This window comes from Elephantulus edwardii, unplaced genomic scaffold, assembly GCF_000299155.1.
Source record: "Elephantulus edwardii isolate Elephantulus edwardi_28Jun2011 unplaced genomic scaffold, EleEdw1.0 scaffold00072, whole genome shotgun sequence".
Taxonomy (NCBI): Eukaryota; Metazoa; Chordata; class Mammalia; order Macroscelidea; family Macroscelididae; genus Elephantulus; species Elephantulus edwardii.
Window position 1 is genome coordinate 3,302,424 of NW_006399822.1, and position 15,346 is coordinate 3,317,769.

Consider the following 15,346-nt stretch of genomic DNA (forward strand, 5'->3'; position numbering starts at 1 on the left):
TCGTGGTGGGGTTGATGGTGATCGTGGTGGTGGTGGTGGTGATGAGTGATGACGACAGGGATGAAGCACTACGGAAGAAGAATTCACAGCCTCCTGAACCTCCTTCCTCCTCCAAGGGGATCCTCGGGGCTCCTGGGACTCAGAGCTGCAACTCCAACAGAACATGGGAATTAAGCGCAGCAGGGGGTGTCTACACGGGCTCCCCTAAGGACAGGGCCTTGGGCTCAGGAATGAAGACGCATAAGGGGAGGCTGGAGACACAAAGGGAATCTGTAGACCCACGAGGGAGACCCTGCAGACACGACGAGGCGGGTGAAGAGGATTCTGTGCATTTTGTCCTGTGACGTGAGACACCACAACAACCCCCACCACCCCCAGGCTGTGGTGGTCACTTGGTTTCTTTGTCTACAGAAGGTTCACAGTGGATGCAAGAGACATGTCAGCCTCTCCGGGAAAACAGCGATAAAAAGAGCCCTTTGCTGGGAGACTGCGGTGCTCTCAAACCCCTCCCTGAGCTGCCCTCCCAGCCGCCTCCCCCAGGACCTCACCTTCCTGGGATGTTTGCCCTGGGACACCCTGGAATCCTTCCCAGTCCCTGGCAAGCAAGCAAAAACAGGCCTCTCAAGGAAAGCAAATTAAACCATCCATCACTCAGACAGGGAATTAATTAGCAGTAATTGCACAATGAGAAACAGGGCGAGGGACAGAGAGACTGGAATGGAGCGGGGGCAGAGAGCCTGGGTGAGGGATGGAGAGAGGGCCCAGAGAGATGGTCACGGACAGGGAGGCATGGAGGTGGGTACTGCATCATGGGCGAGCCTGGGACGTGCCAGCCACAGGCCCAGGCTGGGGATGAAATCTGTGCCAGAATTACTGCCAGGGTCTGCTGTCCTGATGCACCACAACTCTTCCCTATCATCCAAGCAGAAAACACAAAGCACCCACAACCCAGTAGTCAACGGCTCAGAAAAGGAACGATCCAAAACCAACGAGAAGGCCAAGCTCTGTAAACATGCTAACACAGAGACGGGCGGCTGCTCGGAGGGACCGAGCAGAAACACAAGTCAAAAGGCCTTGAAAGCACCAAGCCCAATGCCTGGGGACGTGGCCAGGCTCAGTCTGTGTTAACTGCTTAGCAGAACTCCGAAGAAGACAGTGACGTTCGCTGGAGGAGAAATTCCATTCTGATTTCGTGCCCTAACGGGTGCAGCTTCAAATCGTCCCCAAGGGGAAGAGTCCAGCTTCAGGTTACAGCCGACAATGTTCTTGTCTGCTGGACTATGAGGGGACACCCAGGAGCTGCAGCTCTGTCCGGATGAGCACCTTTTTTTGCAAAGAATTCTAGAAAACCTTGCTCGAATCCCTGAGGTCTGAAGTAGGGGAAGATCCTGGCATGGGACTGGGGTCAAGAAGTGTACGTAAGCATTCAGAATAACCGCTCACTGCAATTACACGACATGACACAACTCAGGACGTGAGATACAAACCGCTAATAGATCTTACGCGTGTGGGCTTAAGTCAGTGAAAAATAAGAAAGTAGGAAATAAAAGAGCAGCTTTAAAAATCTCAAAAGCTAATTTTACTCCACAGAAGAGAAGAGGAAGCAGTGTGGTTTTTAAAGCTCTTGTTGTTAGATGCTATTGGGCCAATTCTGACAACAGAATGAAACCTGCAAGGGTCCTGGCCCACCTCACAGTGCGGCCACGTCTGAGGCCACTGGTGCTGTCACCAGGCTCGTCCATCTCTTAGAGGGTCTTTCTTGCTTTCAAGAACCCTTTATCAACCTTGATGTCTTTCTTTCTCCAGGGGCTGACCCTGTTAGTAATACAACCCGAGGAACACACAGCTAAGCATGCCAAGGACTTATTTTTTCTACCTTTGTAAGAATTCACATAGTTTTTGTTTTATACACTCATTCATATCCATTGTCTTTTATATCATTCATTACCATTAATCAATGCCCATTTTTCATTCACGTACATTGAATTTCATGCACTCACCCACTCGCACTGTGTTTTATAGAACTAATTATTCATTTCCCCCTCCCTTCTCCCGCCCTGTTTGCCCTGTCCCCTCGACATTCACACAGGTCCAGGGAGCCGGGAGAGTCCATGAGCACTGCAACGTGCCAGGACAGTGAGGGTCAGCCTGGAAGAGCTGACCAAGGAACAAGATGAACACTGCAATTAGAGAGCGGGGACAGGACATGGATAATGACAGATTCTTTTGAAGCCACTAACAAAACTAAAAACTGGAGTGTCGGCTTTCCTAACGCTTCTCAAAGCGGCAAATAAACAGAGCAGATCCATCACCGTAAAACCACAGCAGACCAGGATGTCGCTGGCAGGTGCCTGGAGGGGTGAACTCTACGGTGTGCTGTGCACTGCTCCAGAATAGTTAGAAAACCAGGATTACAGCGAGGTCCGTTCAGATACAGCAGTCACGTCCTGCGGGTTGCCCTATCATTCAGCCCCATTTTCAGTCCTAGTCCATCTAAGTCAGGAAACCCCACTGGAACCACTCAGCATCGTACCCACACACAGCATCGCTCAGATGTCCAGGGGTGGCTATGCATGAAGAGCACTGGCCGGGAATGGAACCTGGGTCTCCCACGTGGAAGGGGAGCATCCTACCTCTGAGCTGCTACTGCCCTCATAGTAACGACAGCAATAAAGAAAAGTGGGCTAGAGTCCCCACGTAAAGGCAGAGCCCCGGATTTGATTAAACAAGACCCCAGGAGCGGCACGCCTAAGAATAAGACAGGAGGAGATTAGACACAGGAACAAAACAAGCCTGTGCTCAATCTGCAGCCTGACGCAACCACAGGGCAGGGGGAGCTGCTGTCTCACCACCACGCCAGCATCTGAATGACAAAATCCCACTAGATAAAAGCAAACCTCTGCCCCACAGGCTAGGGCAGGGCTCACATCCACTGTTCACAGGGTCTCGATGGGCTCAAAGAGACTCGACAGCATCCAACTACAAACGCCACTGGCAGGAGTCTGACACAGCAGCCCGGCAGGACCGAGCAGAACTGCCCCAGATGGTCCCGAGGCCGTAAACCTCGCAGGAGCACAGCGGCCTCGTCCTTCTCCCGTGGAGCACGGAGCGGCGGGGGGCAAACCAGCAGCCTGATGCAGGCAGTCCAATGCTTAACCGCCCTGTCACCAGGGCTCCTCACACAAGATACGAACGGTCGGAATAGAGTGACAAGAAACGTGTGCACAAGGAGGACGAGGCATGAGTAACGTCCACGTGCTGGGCGAGGAGATGGTCATCAACACAGTAACGGGGACATTTTATAAAGAGATTTTATAACGAGATTTACCACCCAGCACGTCTTTCATATCAAGAGTCCAAAATTGCTCATATGCTGTGACTGAGTAATCCCACTTTTGATAAGCTGTCCTTAAGAATTAATCCACAGTGTGGACAAAGGTTGATGCCCCCGCATGACCTATGATAATAAAAACATGGAAAGAACCAAATAGCCTACTACTGGAGGAGTAATAAGTAAATCTAAGTAAAAACAGGTAAAGTGATGCTTTGAGGAATGTTCAGTAACATGGAGAAATGTGTACCTTCAAAGAAATATTAAGAGATATGCAGGGGAAGAGAGGATTAATCATGGGGTTGTACAATTTGATGGGTGGGGGGGATGAGGGAAAGGAAAAAATCTGTTCTTAAAGCAATGTATTAGAATTTTGTAAATAAACTAGTAGAAATTTAAAAAAATAAAACAAAAAGAAATATTAAGAAAAATTCAAGGGGAGCTCTGGTGGCCTAGTGGCAAGAAGCTGCACTGCAATCCCAGAGGAACACGGTTCGAATCCACCAGATGCTCTGCCGGAGAAGGAGGTGCAATATCCTCCTGTACCAGTCAGATCTGATTTGATGGTACACGCACACAAAATAATAAAAAATAATTTAAAAAAAAATTAAAAAAAAGAAAAATTCAGACACAGAACGTTAAATCTATTAAAGACATCCCTGCTGGGCGGGGATTCAGTGGTGGTCACGTTAACAGTGGTCACAGACAGAGGGATGAGAAGGGATCTGAAGTGGCTCTTCACCACGTGCCTCCTGAACACGCTGTTGTTGCTAGTGACAATCTACTCCGAATCACAGCGCCCTGTAGGTAACAGGTCGGACGGTGGCCTGCCCTGTGAACATCCAGTATTTATATACTAACAAGGCGCCCTGGGAGTCCAGTAGTTAAGCACGTGGCTGTTATACAAAAAGACTGTCTGAACTCAAGAACAACCAGATGAGTGTGTTTCCATAAAGGCTGTGGCTCTGGAAATCTCGACTCAATCCTGCTGTAACATCATACGGTGCTGCCTGCACTCAGGACAATCTTCTGACATACATTCTTTTTTATGTATATATGTGATGATGTTTTTATTATATCGTTTTATAGTACATATTTCATAACAAAGAAATGTTCGAGTTTGAAAGCAGGACCACATCTCAAATATCCGTAAGAATGATTACAATACACACTATGTAAGAATGACATCACAATGTGTTTGAAAATAGAGCAGAATCAGAACTAGAGAGTGTCCGCTACCCCAACTGACCATCCTCCCAGAACTGACCATCCCCCAGAACCGACCATCCTCCCAGGACGGACCACGCCCTCAGGGTCAGAAGAGATGCACTGACAGACTGAAAGACAAATGTGAATCAGAACTAAAACCCTAAAAAACAAAGCAACAATAAAGAAGAGACCTCCTGAACTGAGACAAGCTTCCCCAAGTTCATTACTCTGATGTTCTTCAAACCTTGAACAAAAACTAACTCCTGAGATCACCTCACAGCTAGAAAAGAAAGTTGGTGCAAAAACTAAGACCATCACCTCCAAGAACTGGGCTCCTTTAATAAGTCACCTGGATGAGACCAAAAGGCAACAATTAACACAAAGATGAGATAAAGGGGGCAGGGAAACTTGATGCAGGGAAACAGAACAAACAGAATGGAAAGAAGGTGAATGTTCACACAGCATAAAGACTGTAACCAATGTCACGTGACAACTTGTGTAGCAACTGTTGGATGACAACCCAAACTATAAACCTTCACGGAAACCACAATAAAATATTCTTTTTAAAATTGAGTTGCTATCTGGCAGGCCATTCTTTCTTTATTTTTTTTTTTTTTGTTTAGCCCAATCTTTCCTATTACAACACAACAAACTGAAAGAAGAGAACAGACTCAGCTGTGCAGAAAAGAATAACAGAAAAAAACACACATTAAAACTTAGGGGTTGGCACACAGTTCAAATACACCGGATGCCCTGCTGGAGAAGGAGGGGGCAATCTCTTCTGTACCAGTCAGATCTGATTTGATAGTACACATGCACAAAGTAATAAAATAAAAATTTAAAAAAAAAACCCACAAAAAACAAAACTTAGGGGTTGCTGTGAGAATATCATGCAGAAGTAAACTTAAAATTTTTAAACTTTATCTTAAAAAACTCTCCCAAATTAAGAATTTTATATCACATTAAAAAAATAACTATGAACCCATGCCTAGGAAGCAGGAAATAAGGATGACAAAATTTTAATTAGAAAAAAAATATGAAATCAGAATCAATTATTCAGGAGCTGACTGTTATAAAAAGGTTACCCAAACTGGCAAGCATCTATCAAATAAAAGGGGTTTTAATTCTGTTTTTAATAGGACAATCAGAGTATTGCATAGAACAAATGTGCTGTAAAAGACCTCTTTAAAGTGCTAAAAGGCAAAGATGTCAGCTTGAGGGTTAAGGTCCCCGATGCAAGCCGTAACATTTCAGTCGCCTCATACGCATTCAAACACTGGGCACGGACGAAGGAAGTGAGGCCTCTGGACTGTGGTGGTAACAAAGAATACTACCGAGCACAGCTGCCAGAACCAAGAATTTGGTTTAGAAGTACCGCCAAAACGCTCCCGGGAAAGGCTGGTGGGACTTGGTCTGCCGTGCTTGGGGCATGCTATCAGGAAGGGCTAGTGCCTGGGGGAAGACATGATGCTGGTGAAGCAGAGGGTCAGGGGTGTCCTCAGCAGGACCGCTGGACGCGGTGACTTCACCGAGGCGTTCAGCAGAGCAGAGGCTGTGGGACGGTGCAGGATGGGGCAGGGTTGTGCTCTGCTGGACACGGGGCTGCAGTAAGTCAGAACTGACCTGATGGCCCCTCACAAGAAGGGAAAGAGGGCAAAACTTCAAACAAGACCACACTGCAGCTCCAGTGCACAGCGGCCGGCTCACACTCAACGCAGCTGGCCCTCTACGGGGTCCCAAGCCAACTGCAGAGGCTTGCTCCTCACTCCCAGTGGAGCCACTGCTGGACTCGAACTGCCAGAGAGGTGTGCACAGGGCCAGCAGGGCAACAACTCCCCGTGGACAATGCTCCCAGAGCTCCCTCACGCTGCAGCTGCAGGCGTCTTAGTGAACCAGTGCTAAGGAACTGTGCTGACATCCCAAAGGCACAAGGTTCAGATCCACCAGATGCTCCGTGAGAGAAAGACAAGCACTCTCCACCACGGGGATTTACTGCTGCTGAAAACCTGCTGGAGGGTCAGCTACGAGTCAATTCTGACCGGACGGCACACAGCAGCAACTACCTATACTCAGGATCTATCGTGTTCCAAACCATGTCCTAGATATTTTTTTATATCATAAGAGCATATTAAACATAATCAATTATGAAATAATAAAATATCTCCACAAAGTTTTATTTAGAAATAGAATTTTGTTGTTAGTTGCCTTCGAGTCTTAGTGACCCTGTGAACAAGAGCTCTGGCTCCTGCCCTGTCCCTCCCTCCCCGCCATCTCAGACACGCCCCAGTCCACTGTTCCCTCACTGCGTCTGTCCGTCCACCTGGGTAGGGTCTTCTCTCATCGCTGACCCTCCACCTTGCCCAGAGTGATGTCTTTTCCCAAGAACTGGCCCCTCCTCACAGCATGACCAAGTTTGCCTTTAACTGGATACAAAACGTGACTGAAAGTTAAGACTGACCTTAAAATAATTATTAAAAAAAAAAATTCACTTCCTAGAAAAAAAAATAATTATTCAAATATTCTCTTACCCTGTTGAGCCCTGATCTACATCTAAGAGTTGTTACGGATAATCTTTCCCTCTTTGAAGAGAGCGCGGATCCCTGGTTCAACATGCTGACTCACTCACAATGCTCTCGTGCCCCACAGTTCATCCCAACGGAGACTGACAGGAAGCCTTCGGCCAGTGAGGAAAACCGCCCTGGGCCGAGAGACGAGCTCACAATTAGGGCTGCTCGCAGGAAGCCTGTGCCGGCTGGTGCCCCACTAACAATAGAATCCGCCCTATCAGCAGAACAATCCTATGATCATTTCAAAATACCCCAGAAAAGCATCCAAGAACATTAACGACCACCTCCTAAGATAGACTCTAACAAAGGGACTGGGGGGGGGGGGGAAGAGTTTCTTAATATGCTGAAGAAGATTCTAAAACAAAGGCTGACACCCACACTGTCACAGTGGAGGATGTGAGGACAATGAACTTGAAAATGGGAAGGAGCCTACCAAGGCTGCCTGGGTAGCAATGTGATGGTGCTTCAGGACATAACAGAAGAGGGACCGCTATCAGACCAGAAGGGACTGGCACACAGTTGATACAGAGGGGACAGCTACCTCATGGAACAAGCCAGGATATCAGCAATCATCAGAAGATGCAAGCCAATCTCCCCAGAAAAGACCACTGCCATCGAGTGGACTCCAACTCCTAGTGACCGGGGGACTGGGCAGGCCCACCCTGTGCGCTTCCAAGTTTCCTCATCGTTCTCCCTCAGCTCGGTCACTGGCTTTGAACTGCCAACCTTGCGGTTAGTAGAGCAATACTAAATCCACTGAGCCACAAGGGCTGCAAAAAAAGTCATCAGTGAGATGCAGGTGTACAAACAAGAGGCAGCTAGAAAACAGCAAAGAAAAAGCCAAGTTACCATCACAGGTCAACCACACCTAACACTGTGAGTCATGCGTGAGAGCGAGACTCTAAGGTGCGGCCTCGATGGAGGCCGATGACGTGTTCCTGGGCCCACGACGGGGCCAGGCAGCAGCTACGGAGGCTGTTAGCGCTGCTGGTAACCCAACACTACTCGGGGCTGGGCTTTATCTCCTTAACTAAGTGACGCAGAAGCCGGGGTCCTTCCATGTCCTCTTCCCCTCTTATCACCCATCCTGATGCTTCCAGAATATTCTAAAAACATCAGCAATTACAGGGAAATGGTCTTATGCAATATTAAAATACACTTTAAAGCAGTGAGAGTCAAAACCGCCTGACATTAGAACAGAAATGGAAATGTGGAGTAGATACTCAGGAGCAGACCGAGATATTTTTGGATATACGTGATGGATGTGGATTCTCAAAAACACAGCAGAGCAATAACCAAGTGGCATTAAACCCCCCCACAGAGCCACCTGATGAGGCCCGTGTGCTCCTTAGAAGCGAGGGTGGCAGGACCCTGCTCACTTATTTCTGTAGGGCAGCTTATTAGGGAAAACCAGTGGCTAAGGAAGGACATCTGGTTGGTAAAACTGGGGGTGCAAGGACTGAGTGTGCAAGCTATGTGATCATTCCTCACGATCTGATAAAGCAAGAGGATTAAGGATGGAATCAGGTACCCTTAACCCCACCACAGGCCCACGAGAGAGGAGACGGGAGGACAGTGAGCCGAGAGGGGACCTCAGGGTCACCAAGAAAGGTTTGCCAGGAATGGAGTGAGCTCTTGGGGACCCAGGCAACTGCTCAAGGAAGCTCCTCGGTGCTCAGGAAGGCCAGGACCCACGGAGACCCCCAAGGAATGCCTGGTCTGCAAACATTAAGGAAATAAGGACCTTCCTGCACACCTTACACAGAGGGTCCTGGAACCACACCCTGGATTTGGACTGCTGGTCCCGTATACTATACAGAATATACTGGGTTGCCTCGGTTATAGCAACACCAGAGAACTGAGGCATGCCCAGTGAGGGGATGGCCGCAGTGGTCACTGCAGTGGGCTTTAACATGCTAACGAACTGCTGAAGACGGTCAGGACCGACAGACACTTGGTCAGAAGAATGGCCGCAGTGGTCACTGCAGTGGGCTTTAACATGCTAACGAACTGCTGAAGACGGTCAGGACCGAGGACTAGTCCATCCTGTTCTACACAAGGTCGTTGTGATCTGGAACCCACTTAATAGCAACAGTAACGATAAAAAAAATGACTGGTCATCTCTGCTCTGTGCTGGGCCCTGTGCCAAGTCCCTAACAAGCCATCTTGGTAAGGACCTACTTCACAGATGGAGAAAGCCAGGCTCAGCAAGGCCGTGGGTGGGTGGCCTGTGCAGCTGACTTCATCAGCTGAACTCTCCAGTTACAACACCATTCGGCTCCTCCAGGCCTCTACTCACAACACTGTCACCATCCAATCAACACATAACCTTGTTGCTTGATGGGTGTTTCTCTTGAAAGACTTCTGGCTGAATAGATGTTGATCCATTAACACTGACCTCAGGCCTGGAGGAAGCTCAAGTGACACACCTCTGCTTCTGAAAGACCAGAGCCTTGAAAACCGCACAGGGCAGTTGGACTCTGCGAACCTGGGGCCGACAGGAGTTAGAATGGACTTGGAAGCAAACAGACAAACCAGCAATGGCAACAAGCAGGCCTCAGCTAGGACACAGGCACTGGGCATCTCTCCCATCTCTAAGCACCATGTTACTCACTAGTGACCAAGGTCCTGTCCATCCCCGGGAATCCCACTGCATCAGGAGTGACAACCTATCCCAGGACTGACCTCTGCAGCCTCAAAAGCACGTGGCTTGCCTTTCATGGACCCCATGCTAGGACCGAGCCCAGCATGCCAACCTGGACAGGTGTCCAGCTCTGAGGTAGGACATCCAGCTCCCTGTCAGACACCGACTCTAACTCATTCATAGCAGGTGGGGCAGACAGTACTCAGCTCCCTTACAAACTCTGAGGTTCAGTGGGAAATTAATGTCCCACTTTACGTGCCTCCTGCCACCTGGTGATGGCCTGCACCACCCCACCAGAGACCCCTAGGGACATATGTGTCCCACGAATTGTATCAAAATCCACATGACCTTAAAAATGCTTTTGCATTCTATTCAAAATGCCTTTCATTACTAAAAACACTTGGCTTTTGTAAAAAAAAAAAATATCAAAACTAAAAATAAAAATTCTGTCTTGAAGGAGTTAAAGTCAGCATGGATGGGACCTCGCTGCTCACCTCAGTTCACAGTTACCCTCAGCCATGTCGCGGAGGTCCAGCAAAGGCCACCCTGGGGCAGGGCCACCTGATCCTGGCCATCACGAGTCTAGGCAGGGCCTGACCCCTGAGCCACCACGGCCCTGACTCACCTTCTTGGTGTAGCCCATGGCCTTGAGGACGGAGTGGTTGAGGGTCTCTAGGGAGGCCAAGACGTCCTCATAGTCCCCCATGTGGTCCACAAAGTAATCTGGGGTGAGGAAGGCAAGGTCAGGTCATGGAGGTTTTGCTCCCCCAGTCCCTCTGCACTCCCCCGCTCCTCCCCCATCCCAGCACCGTAGAGGACACTTACCACACAGCTCCTTAGTGTCCACGTGGCTGCAGAGAGACACAGACATAGTTAGTGGACTGTACCAGCCCCCTGCCCCAGCTGTGCATGGCCACTGTCCTGCCTCCCCAATTTCCTGCCCATCCACCCCACCTGCAGAGGACAGGGGACAGGTAACACTCCATGTTGGGGAGAAGGCCAGGAGGCTGGGGTGATTCACGCTGACTTCACCCACCACCTCACCTTGACCTTGTCTGCTGAACCCTTTGTGAGCAGAGGGCAGGGGCCTGACCATTCAGAGCAACAGTGCAACATGCACTGGGCTCACTGCCCTCTCGGTGGCCAGGTCTGTGGGGGCCAGGGGACTAGAGAGCCTGGAATAGCTCTCCGTATGCTAGGCTTAGCCCATGGGTGCCATGTCCCATTTCTACACTGTGGAGAAGGTACAGGGCGGGGGCAGGCTGGACACCCCACGCTGATGGGTCAGGGTTAGAATGTGCCTGAGCGCATGTGCACTCAGGTGATCGCGCCTCCTGGCTGTAGGAGGCCCAGTTAGTGCAACAGTTAATACACCTGGCTGCTAAATGGAAGGTTAGGAAGTTCAAGTCCACCCAGAAGCACCTTGAAAGAAGGGCCTGGAAGTCAACTTTCAAAATCTCAGCCTCTGAAAACACAATGGGGCGGAGTTACTCCGACACACACAGGCCACCCTGAGGGAGAACGGATTTCCCACCACATGGTTTTGTGTTTTGATGATGTGGTCTCTTGAGGGGTGGGGTGGGGGGCTGGCTGGCCTAGAATCATGACCTTAGTAGAATCAGCCCTTCTGGCTGCTTCCACAATAAAGGGTTCAGTGCCAGAAAGATGTGGGCCCAGCAGTCCGATCTTCTTGGAGAGTGCTCCACTCAGCGGCATATAAAGCTCCTGACAAGGCCTGTACAACTCAGATGGGCGACATCCGTTTACACTGTGGCTGGTGCTGACGCCTTGATTCTAGCTCACAGCAACCCCGTGTGACGGAGCAGAACTTTCCCCAGGACTTCCAATGTTGTAACAGTTACAGAAGACGTCGTGCTTGGAAAAGTCAAGACTCAGCAAGAGAGGACCCTCAAAGAGACGGGGTCACAGTGGCTGCAGCCGCGGCGACTGTGAGGATGGCAGGACTGAGGGGCTCTGGTTCTGTTCACACGGGGTCACCGTGAGTCAGAACCACCTCAGCGGCGAACAACAGTCTTTCCTAAAACAGATCTTTCTCCCACAGAGCCACCAGTGGGTTCGAACCGTTGGAGCCCTTAGTCACGTAACCACCAAGACTCCTTCGGTTTAAACCGCTGTTGCTGAACACTGTCAAGTCAGAAGTGACCCATAGCTGACCCTCCAGCGGGATTTCAGAGGCAGTAAATCCCATGGAAGGAGACTGTCCATCCTTCTCCCACAGAACAGCTGATGGATTTGAACCACAAACCTTTGGGACTGCATTGCAGCTTCTTACCAGTAGGCCCAAGAGTGCCCTCTGTTTAAACCAGCATGTTGCAATTCTTTTTAATTCCTGTAGATTCTTGTGGGCAGAAAAGCCATCTTTACGGCTGAGGTTCACAGATCTACTCGAGAATCCAAAAATCCTTCCAGAATGCTGAGTCCACCCCCCACCTTGTCCCCAGGCACAGTCAGGGTCACAGCGGGCCCTCTCTCCTGCCCTCCATGCAGGTGGTCCAACACAAAAGAGACCAATGAATAAATCAACAAGGCTCCAGCCGCATGCGGGACCCAGGGGAGCAGAAGCCACTCAGGAACGTCCTTCTGGTTCCCAGTCCTCTCGGGCCTGCACCCCCTTCCCCACAGAGATTCAAAATGCCATGCCCATCTCGGGTCTAGGCTCCCCTGCTCCCCGGGTCTCCGGTCCCAGCCTCCCACTCTCCCAAGCCCTCCTCAGTCCTGACATGCACAGGCATGTTTTACTAGGTCCACTGCAGCAGACAAAGGAACAGTGAGCGGCAGCTCTTCATCCCACTGCCACAGCTGCCCCGGCTTCTCAGATCTCACCGAGGGCCTGGGAAGGAACCACATGGGGGCTCTGGTCCTCCCCAACACGAAGGAAGGGGTGGGCCTCATCCTGCTGGGAATCCCAAGGGAGGGCTGAGGACGGAGTTAAAGCTGGAACCTTCGAGCACAAGGTGCATTTGACACTTGGTTTAAAGAGGGGCTGGGATGAACCGCTGGGCTGATTATAGACGACAGCACTGAGTTAGGAAAGGGGTTTAAGTACATGGACGATTAGAAAGGAGTCTCTGGTGGGCACAAACAGCTCAGCGCTGGCCTAGGAAACTCAGGGCTGGCAGTCTGAACCATACAGGAGCACTGCACAAGTAAGGCCTGGCAACATGTGTCTGAAGAGCCACAAGTTACAAACCTGCAGAGCAGCTCAACTCTGTACACATGGATGGCTGAGAGAATCAACTCAGCAGCAAACAGCAAGGACCAGAAACCAGGTTAAGGTCAGGGTAAGGGCGGCACGTGGGGGTGCAGTGGGTTCCATGTTGGGCTGCTAACGGAAAGGTTGGTGGTTCAAAGCCCACAGTCATTCTACCAGAGAAAACACGAGGCTCTCTGCTCCTGTTAAGATTCACATCCTCAGAAACCTGAAGGGGGGGGGGGCTGGCCCGGTGTTCAGGTGAGAGGATCAGCATCACAGTTCAGGTGGGGACAGGTGAGCATCTCACCCACACAGCGAATATAAAGCACTGAAAGAACAAGGCACTGTCACCACCCAGCGTCGTGTCACATGCACACTGTGCCAAGCCGAGGGGCTCTCCGGGCCAGCCCTCTGTGCCCAAGAGAGAAAAGCTGCTGCCCGTGGCCAGTGCAGTGCCAGCCTTCCTCCCTCTAGACTATCCCAAGCAGCAAGGCCCGGCACATGCGAGGCGAGGCCGGGGTTGGCACTGCGATGAAGGGCTCTGGGGTCTCCTGCGGGCAGACGACCCGGGTGTGTGGCAGGAGGGAGACACCCCGCCCACACCCCCTCGCCTGCCCTGGCTGAGGCTCACTTGGTGTTGTCAGAGTCGATCGTGTGGAAGAGATCCTCGAGTTCTTTCTCGGTGAGGACGCCATCTGCAAAGAAGAGCTGGAATTCCTCCAAGGACAACTTCCCATCGTCTGCGAGGAAGAAGGGAGGGAACACAGCTGGTGTGCATCAGAGAGGACGAGGAGGGCCTGGGCACACAGCCCTCCAAGCCTGGCACTCCCCAAACCAACAGGTTCAGCCATTCCCAGCCCTCCAGCCAGCTCCCCAACACACTCAGCTCAGTCCCGGCCCTCTAGTCAGTTCCCCAAAAGACTGAGCTCAGTCCCAGCCCTCCAGCCAGTTCCCCAACACACTCAGCTCAGTCCCAGCCCTCCAGTCAGTTCCCCAACACAGCTCAGTCCCAGCCCTCCAGCCAGCTCCCCAACACACTCAGCTCAGTCCTGGCCCTCTAGTCAGTTCCCCAAAAGACTGAGCTCAGTCCCGGCCCTCCAGCCAGTTCCCCAACACACTCAGCTCAGTCCCGGCCCTCCAGTCAGTTCCCCAACATGCTCAGCTCAGTCCTGGCCCTCCAGCCAGTTCCCCAACACACTCAGCTCAGTCCCGGCCCTCCAGTCAGTTCCCCAACACAGTCAGCTCAGTCCCGGCCCTCCAGTCAGTTCCCCAGAACACTCGGCTCAGTCCCAGCCCCCCAGCCAGTTCCCCAACAGACTTGACTTAGCTCAGTCCCAGCCCTCCAACCAGTTCCCCAGCACACTCAGCGGAGACAGTCCCTGCTCTCACAGCTACTCCCCAAACCAGACAGACTTCAGCTCAGATAATGCAAGCTCCCCAGGCTCTCCAGTGGTGCAGTGATTTGGGCTGGGGTTTGAATCCACCAGCTGCTCGGGAGAAAGATGAAGGAGGTCAGCTTCTGAAGAGCTTGTTGTTGTTGTTGTTGAACACTGTCAAGTCAGAACCGACCCGCAGCTGACCCTCCAGCGGGCTTTCAGAGGCAGTAAATCACACATGAGGAGACGTTTCTTGGAGAGCAGCTGGCGGATTCAAGCTGAGTTCCTTTGGGATTGCAGCCAGCTTCATACCACCAACCAGGCCACAGCTGACAGCAGCTTAAACCCTATGGGGTAGTTCTACTCTGTTCTGTGAGGTCGCTACGAGTAGGAAATAACAGCAAACCCCTTTTCTTCCCCCTTCCCACCCAGCTTAATTGCCAAATTGTAATTCTGGGCTCATCCAGTTGAACCAGGGATCTCTCTCACATCTGAAACAGGAATCACGCTCCTAGATGAAGCAGTAGTCAAGAATACAACATACTGAAATGGGCTTATCTGCTACAAACTTCCTCTTCCATTTAACGCGCTAACGGGCAGATGTCACTTTAAAGACTAAGGTGTGCCTGACTCAAGGCATAGTATTTTCAACTGCTTCATGTGGATGTGAGAGTTGGACCATGAATGAGAACACTGAAGAGTGTATGCCTCTGAATTGTGATCTTGTGGAGGGCACCAGACACCCGGACCTGCCAAAAGAAGAAACAAATCTTCTCGCAAGTGCAGCCAGAATGTTCCTTAAAAGCGAGGACGGAAGGACTTTGTCGTACATGTTGTGGGCACCTTATCAGAAGGGACCGGTCACTGGAAAAGGATCTCGTGCTTGGAAAAGTTGGGGGATCAGCAAAATAGAGGAAGACTCTCAAAGACATGGACTGACACGGTGGCAGCAAAGATGGTGATAAGCCCATCAGAGATCGGGAGATGGGCGCAGGCGGGGGCCAG

At 50.9% G+C, this 15,346-nt stretch overlaps 1 protein-coding gene across 1 annotated transcript in view; it reads right to left on the bottom strand.

Moving 5' to 3' along the window:
* The window catches only part of NECAB2 (N-terminal EF-hand calcium binding protein 2), a 30,855-nt gene that overhangs the window by 10,289 nt on the left and 5,220 nt on the right, over positions 1–15,346 (bottom strand). The window contains exons 2-4 of the mRNA XM_006888799.1: positions 13,597–13,705; positions 10,577–10,602; positions 10,377–10,474 (exon numbers count right to left, since the gene is read on the bottom strand). Coding sequence (XP_006888861.1) covers positions 10,377–10,457 — 81 coding nt within the window. The 5' untranslated portion in view covers positions 10,458–10,474; positions 10,577–10,602; positions 13,597–13,705. The remainder of the gene's footprint in view (positions 1–10,376; positions 10,475–10,576; positions 10,603–13,596; positions 13,706–15,346) is intronic.